This window comes from Canis lupus, chromosome 16 (genome assembly GCF_003254725.2).
Source record: "Canis lupus dingo isolate Sandy chromosome 16, ASM325472v2, whole genome shotgun sequence".
NCBI lineage: Eukaryota > Metazoa > Chordata > Mammalia > Carnivora > Canidae > Canis > Canis lupus.
Genome location: NC_064258.1, coordinates 52,641,989 through 52,649,992, shown reverse-complemented (window position 1 = coordinate 52,649,992; position 8,004 = coordinate 52,641,989). Strand labels below are relative to the sequence as shown.

The 8,004-nt window shown below is 40.5% G+C and overlaps 2 protein-coding genes across 2 annotated transcripts; both read left to right on the top strand.

The window, feature by feature from the left end:
• Positions 1 to 1,992: 1,992 nt before the first annotated feature.
• On the top strand, positions 1,993 to 2,939 carry LOC125752642 (DNA (cytosine-5)-methyltransferase 1-like; the record flags this gene model as incomplete). Its single annotated transcript, XM_049094890.1, has 1 exon — positions 1,993 to 2,939. A coding segment is annotated over one exon (525 nt), but the record flags the coding sequence as incomplete, so codon positions are not given.
• On the top strand, positions 2,569 to 4,611 carry LOC112651133 (DNA (cytosine-5)-methyltransferase 1-like). Its single transcript, XM_035699788.2, is given in 3 exon segments — positions 2,569 to 2,958; positions 2,961 to 3,701; positions 3,703 to 4,611. Coding segments are annotated over 3 exon segments (2,040 nt in total).
• The last annotated feature ends 3,393 nt before the right edge of the window (positions 4,612 to 8,004 follow it).

Below are 8,004 nucleotides of genomic sequence, written 5' to 3'. Positions count from 1 at the left end.
GTATGGTATCTGTTACTTTTTAAAGGAATAGAAAGAGAAATGTACTAGCAGAGAACTGACTGGCACTCTAAGAATAATATGAAGTCAATAGACAGATCCCAGAAATCCTAGGATTTTCTGAGTTAGAAAATGAACTAGCTCTCACCAAGTAAAGCTCTGCCCATTAAATATCACCAACTCAGGAAAAAACCCGAATTTAGTGTCTGCCCTTACTTCATAGTCGTTTTTTTTTTTTTTTTAAGATTTTATTTATCCATGAGAGACACAAAGAGCGAGAGCGAGAGACAGCGAGAGCAAGAGAGAGAGAGAGAGGCAGAGACACAGGCAGAGGGAGAAGCAGGCTCCATGAAGGGAGCCTGAGGTGGGACTTGATCCCAAGACTTCAGGATCATGCCCTGGGCCAAAGGCAGGCACTAAACCACTGAGCCACCCAGGGATCCCCCCCATAGTCTTAGGACAGAAATCGCAGCAAGGCCCTGGTCATTAAGACTAATAGATACTCTTTCATTGGACTAATGTGTCCTAGAAGACTACAGACATTGTCTCATGAAGCCTTTTATGTTGTCAAAGTTTTACTTAAATCTAGAGAGACAGAATAAATTGTGGGTTTAATTTTTGTCACATAAAATGAAAACAGTAAAATGAAGAGGTTACCTCAAAGTTTCTATGAAGTTAAATCAACCTAAACTCTACCAGCCTGCATTAAAAGACATGGAGGCTATTAAAAAATTCTTGCTTCTCCATGAAGAGGCCAGTTTTTTTTTTTTTTTTTTTTTGTAATGCAAAACCAATTTATTTCCTTGTACGACAATGAAGATTGGGATACTATTAAAAGTAAAGCAGTCTTCTGTCAAATAGAGATCCAGATTTTTTAAGTAGCTGCTTTTGGGAACTACTACGATGGAAGACTTGCTGTGTTGCCTTCGGATGTTCACCAAACTGTTCTGAGATGCCTTCCTTCGAAGTCAGCCTTTCTAATTCCTTCTGATAGCTATGCTGGTATTCCAGATATTTTATGTTCCTCTTCCGTTTACCCACGAACCTTTTCAGGAATTCTAAGAGATCAGTTTCATTCTTCTGAGAAGTCAAGTTCTGCAGGTCTTGCAGGAGCTTGTGTAACTCGTTTTCCAACTCCAGAGCCATCACTATAGCTTGCACGTTTGTTCCCCAGTACTCTTTGTCAAGCCTCTTAACCACTGGAAGGCAGACTTTACTCTTACGCTCCTTCAGGTATCTTATGAACTGCCTTGCATGTCCTTTCTTCACCTCAGCTTCGTCTTGGAAAAAGGGGACATAAACAGGTGCATCCGGGTCTTCATCGAAGTAACAGACCATAGATAAATAACCATCACTGACGTTCAGCTCATAAGATGCTATATAATTAATAGCAACCCCACAGGCCTCTGAGAGGGGTCCTTGAGCCTGAGCCTGAGCCCGAGCTGGAGCCGGAGGTGAAGCTGAAGCTGAAGCCGGAGCCGGAGCTGGATCCAGAGCCAGATAATAATTCAGTATAGATAAGTATGTCTGGTTACTGAGGTTATAAGGTAGTAATGAGATGAGAACTAGTCCTGGCTTCAATGGTATATAATCACATAAGACATAGTGAATTCTTCTAGTGTTACAACCGAGGAAGTATGTAATTTGAGAATTGCATCTTCTAAGCAGTCACTGCATCATAGCTATGCCTTTGTGAAGTGTAACATTTGACCCACCACAATCCAACTGAACAAAGTAATGGTAACATGCTTTGAGTGGTGCTTTTCCTTGCTTTGTTAACCATCACTACAATAGTCTACAGCACAACTTTTCTTTTAACAAAGCTAGAACAGTTTTGGCTTCTTAAACTTCATACTTGAGTAGGTTAAGCTGCCATACGTGTTCAGTGTGAATAGTGTTTAAGTTGAAAATATTGTAAAAAAAATATTTTTTCAAAAATATTTAAAAAAATAAATAATAGTAGAACTGAAAAAAAAAAAAAAACTGGCCCATGTCTCTGATGGAGAGACAAAGTCTGAAGCTTCTTTATCTAGCCCTGGGATTACAAGGCAAACTACCAGGCAGACCACCATCGTATCTCATTTCACAAGGGGCCCTGCCAAATGGAAGCCTGAGGAAGAGCCTGACAAAGCGAAATCGGATGACTCTCTTGAAGAAGAAAATGACCAGGAGGAAAAGAGACGGAGAGTTACATCCAGAGAACAAGGTGCCAGAGCACTCCCTGCAGAAGAACCGGAGAGAGTACAACCTGGAATATACATGGACGAAGAGGAAGAAAGAGAGGAAAAAGAAGAAAAGAGGCTCAGGAGTCAAACCAAAGAACCAACGCCTAAACCAAAGTCTAAGGAGGAGCCAGACAGAGAAGGAAGAACTGGACTGCAGGGTGAAATGGATGGAGACGAGAAGTACGAAAAGAGACCCAGAAGTCAACCCAAAGATCTAGCTGCCAAGCGGAGACCTGAAGAGAAAGAACCTGAAAGAGTAAAACCAGAAGTTTCTGAGGAAAAAGATGAGGATTAAAAGGAAGAGAAGAGGCACAAAACTACATCCAAAGAACCAAATGAGAAAAAAATGGCTCGAACCAAAACAGTAGTGTCCTCCAAGACCCATCCTCTACGGTGTGTGCAGTGTGGACAGTACCTGGATGATGCCGAACTAAAGTATGAACAGCATCCTCCTGAAGCAGTGGATGAGCCACAGTTGTTGACAAATGAGAAACTCTCCATCTTCGATGCTAATGAGTCTGGCTTTGAGAGTTATGAGGCTCTTCCCCAACACAAACTGACCTGCTTCAGTGTGTACTGTAAGCGTGGTCACCTGTGCCCGATCGACACTGGCCTCATTGAGAAGAATGTTGAACTCTTCTTTTCCGGTTATGCAAAACCAATATATGATGATGACCCATCTCTTGAAGGTGGTGTTAATGACAAAAATCTTGACCCCATAAATGAATGGTATATCACACTGGCTTTGATGGAGGTGAAAAGGCGCTCATTGGCTTCAGCACTTCTTTTGCCGAATACATTCTGATGGATCCCAACCCAGAGTATGTACCACTGTTTAGTGTGATGCAGGAGAAGATCTACATAAGTAAGATTGTGGTTGAGTTCCTGCAGAGCAACCCAGACTCAACCTATGAGGACTTGATCAATAAAATTGAGACCACCGTTCCTCCTTCTGTGCTCAACCAGAATCGATTTACAGAGGATTCTCTCCTTCGACATGCCCAGTTTGTGGTAGAACAAGTAGAGAGTTATGATGAGGCTGGGGACAGTGATGAGCAGCCCATTTTTCTGACACCCTGCATGAGAGACCTGATCAAGTTGGCTGGGATCACCCTAGGAAAAAGGCGAGCTGAAAGACGTCAGACCATCAGGCATTCTGCCAAAGAGAAGGACAAAGTCCCCACTAAAGCCACCACTACCAAGATGGTGTACCAGATCTTTGACACTTTCTTCGCAGAGCAAATTGAAAAGGATGACAAAGAAGACAAGGAGAATGCCTTCAAAGGGCGGCGGTGTGGCGTCTCTGAGGTTTGTCAACAGCCCGAATGTGGACAGTGTAAAGCCTGTAAAGATATGGTTAGGTTTGGTGGTAGCAGACAGAGCAAACAGGCTTGCCAGGAGAGGAGGTGCCCCAATATGGCCATGAAGGAGGCAGATGATGATGAAGAAGTCGATGACAATATTCCAGAGATGCCATCACCCAAAAAAAATGCACCAGGGGAAGAAAAAGAAACAGAACAAGAATCAGATCTCTTGGGTTGGAGATGCTGTCAAGACTGATGGGAAGAAGGATTACTATAAGAAGGTTTGCATCGATTCAGAAACCCTGGAAGTGGGAGACTGTGTCTCTGTTATTCCAGATGACTCTTCAAAATCGCTGTATCTAGCAAGGGTCACTGCGCTGTGGGAAGACAGTAGCAACGGGCAGATGTTTCATGCCCACTGGTTCTGTGCTGGGACAGACACAGTCCTTGGAGCCACATCAGACCCCTTGGAGCTTTTCCTGGTAGATGAATGTGAGGACATGCAGCTGTCATACATCCACAGCAAGGTGAAGGTCGTCTATAAAGCTCCATCAGAAAACTGGGCCTTGGAGGGAGGCATGGATCCTGAGGCTCTGATAACAGAGGACGACGGAAAGACCTACCTCTATGATCAAGACTATGCGAGATTTGAGTCCCCTCCGAAAACCCAGCCAACGGAGGATAACAAGTACAAGTTCTGTGTAAGCTGTGCCCATCTGGCTGAAATGAGGCAAAAAGAAATTCCAAGGGTCCTGGAACAGCTTGAAGACCTGGACAACCGGGTTCTATACAGCTCAGCCACCAACAACGGCATCCAGTATCAAGTGGGCGATGGCATGTACCTCCTCCCCGAGGCCTTCACGTTCAACATCAAGCTGTCCAGTCCCGTGAAACGCCCACGGAAGGAGCCTGTGGATGAAGATCTATATCCAGAACACTACTGGAAATACTCTGATTACGTCAAAGGCAGTAACCTGGATGCCCCTGAGCCATATCGAATTGGCTGAATAAAAGAAATCTTCTGTACCAAGAAGAGTAATGGGAGGCCTAATGAAACCAACATCAAGATCAGAATCAATCAATAATAGAGAAATCTCAAAAATTTGAGGCCCGGTATAAGATGACATCACAAAATTGGCCCAGTGGGATTCCCTCCTTGGCATTTTTTAATGGGAGTATTCAATGCAGTTATGCTTCCCTGTTCCACTATTGTATACATTACGCATTTTAGCAGAAAACATAACTAGGGTTTGATTTCATAGATTTCTGGGTTAAGAAGATTCACTTCTTACTCTAATAAAAATCACTAGGAAGTTAATGAGGATACTGAAATTGATTTTAAGGCAGCAAAACACAGTCATTTTAAGCCATTATTGTAGTGGGGACATGTTATAAAAATGCCTGTGAGAACAGGTTTCCAAGCATGAGAAACACTAAGCCAAAGTCCTGACACAAAAAGGACACAAAAAGAAAGAAAATTAGTGAGAGATGAAGACGGGGAAGAAATGGACAATCAGTCTATGAAGTTTTATTAAGGTTTCTGATAAAATTTTAGATTTTGCCTAGGGAGAGGCAGAAAAATATGTGTTTTAAATACAATAACACAATATGACTCATTTAAGATTTGTTTATTTTTGTTATGATAACATATAGGCTTGGGAGCAGTTTTTAGATGCTATTTGAAACCACAAGACAGCAAAAATTCAGCAGTGGATAAGGAATTGATATGGTCCAAAGGCTGAACCCTGGGGCATTTCAGGCCAAGTAAGAGATAAGAAAAAAATGCCCAGTAGTTTGAGATCAGGTTTACTGATATAGGAGGAAATTAAAAACATTAAGGATAATAGACAGTAATTGAAGAAGATGCTGTAAAGGGAAGAAGGTAGTTAACTGAATCAATTTGGTATGCCAACTAAGGTGAGTGATGAGAAACTCACCATTATACTTAGCAACATGAAAGTCACTGTCAGTTGTCATATTGATCAATTTCAACAAAAATCAGTTTCAGTGGAGGCTAAGGGAAGAAAACATAATTGGGTAGTGGTTTGGTCAACAAAGGATAAAGGCAGCAGGAGAACTGAAGGTATAAAAAAAGATGTTATTGTCATGATTTACCATGAAGTTTAATGCAGATCAGAAATAAAAGATAAAAGAGCGGATGGAATAGAGAACGGCTGGTATAATCAATGGAGTTTTGGTCTTGTTAAGGTTGAAGTTGTTTCTGCAGATATGATGAGATAATGAGAAAAGGCAGTAATCAAGAAATAAGAGAACTAACAAGCTATGACTACTAAATGTAAGGTCACAGGCGGAATGGGGTCCATGAATAAAAAAATATATATTAGATAAAAACTAAAGATATATGGGATGCCAGGATGGCTTAGTCAGTTAAGCATCAGACTCTTCATTTTAGCTCAGGCCATGATCTCTCTGCTTGAGACTCTCTCTCTCCCTCTCCATTTGCCCCTCCCCCTACTTGTGCTCTCTTTCTCCTTCTCAAAAATAAATAAATACAATCTTCAAAAAGACCTAAGACATATAGATTATGTATGGCCTTTATTTAATAATGTGCAAATATTGTCTTATTAATTGTAACAAATATGCCATCCTAATAGAAGATGTTAATCATGTTGGAACAGAGTTTGAGATAATCTGAAAACTCTGTACTATCTTTTAAATTCTTCTATAAATCTAAAATAATTATAAAATTTTTTAAGTGTTTACTAAGATCGTAGGATACTTGAAACTAGGATATTGACTTTTCAGTTATTGGTAATAATGACATGGTCTGAGTGAGAGTGTAAGAGTGAGTGGCTAAAATGGAATGGAAGAGAATTCAGTGTTTAAGTTGTCAAGGAGCTCAGAGGCCAATTGATTTGAGTAACAATTAAATAGAAACTGTTTTTTTTTTTTTTTCAAGAAATGAATGGGGACAACTAAATTTCTTTAGATGCATCAGTGATGGTATTTCAAACATGCGATTGGAAGACATTGTTTATTGACAGAATTAAAACAGGGAATAGAAGAGTTCCAGGACCAAGCTTCAAGCTGTGCCAATAATTAGAGGTGAAGAAGAAAAGTAGAAAGAACCTCAGAAGAATGGATACTGAAGTAATAAAAAATTGATTAGAATATGCCCTCAATGGGGCACCTGGTTGGCACCGGACTCTTAGTTTTGGCTCAGGTCGTGATTTCAGGGCAGTGAGATCAAGCCCTGCTCAGGCTTCAAGGTCAGTGTGAAGTCTGTTTGAGTTTCCCTCTCCCTCTCCCTCTCCCTCTCCCCTCACCCCCAGTCTCTCTGCCTCTCTTTCCTCCATATCCTCTCCTCTTCCACTCAAATAAACAGATTTAAAACAACAACAACAACAACAACAACAACAACAACAACAAAAAACGCCCTCATGTGCTGTAGCCCTCACTTGATACATTTTATCTGCATGGAGTAAAGTCTTGATTAAATTCAATTCCCTAGCATTACTTTCACACAAAACTAAATGCTGGTGGAAGGAAACAGTCATGCCATCTCCATACTCTCTAACTCACAAACACAGATTCTGAGAAGCTGGTCAGTAGGAAGCACCAGGAATCTGTCTCCTCTGTCAGAAAACAATTATACTGGCAACATCTCACACCTGCAACTATTTTGGAACTCTGCAGGCTACTCAAGGCTTGCAACTCCTAGAGGAAGTTTGCACAGCAAATTGCAGCTAATTTTGGTCAATTTTTGGTCTTAATAAGGTAGCATCTCCCCATTCTCCACCTCTCAGACCTGGCCTAGGGGGCCATGCACAGCACAAAGATATTGTTATCAAAACAATGTGGTACAGGAAGAAAGACCTCGAGAGCAATGGAATAGAAAACACAGCAATAAATCTTTGCATATATTGTCAAATGGTTTTTGACAAAGATGCCAAGACCTTTCAATGGTGAGAGGATACTTTTTAATACACAGTGCTGGGAAATTGGATACCCACATTCAAAAGAATCAAGTTGAACCCTTACCTAACACTATATAAAAAATTAACTCAAAATGAGTCAAAGACCTAAATTTAAGACCTATAATTATGAAATTCTGAGAAAACAAGAGGCAAAAGTCTTTACAACACTGGATCTAGCACAGATTTCATGAATTGGACATTAACGGTGCAATTAACAGAAGGAATTGGACTTTGTGAATTTTGTTTTTTAATTGTGCATTTTTTTCTATCAATGGAATGAAAACACAATACACAGAATGGGAGAAAGTGTTTGTAAATCACATGTCTGATAAAGGATGAACACTCAAATATAGAGAATTCCTAAAACTCAACAGTGATAGACAACCCAATTTAAAAATTGGTAAAGGACTCGAATAGACATTTCTCCAAAGAACAAATACAAATGGCCAATAAATACATGAAAAGGTGCTCAATTCATTCATCATTATGGAAATGCAAACCAAAACTACAATAAGGTATCACCAGCAAGGAATATTAGCC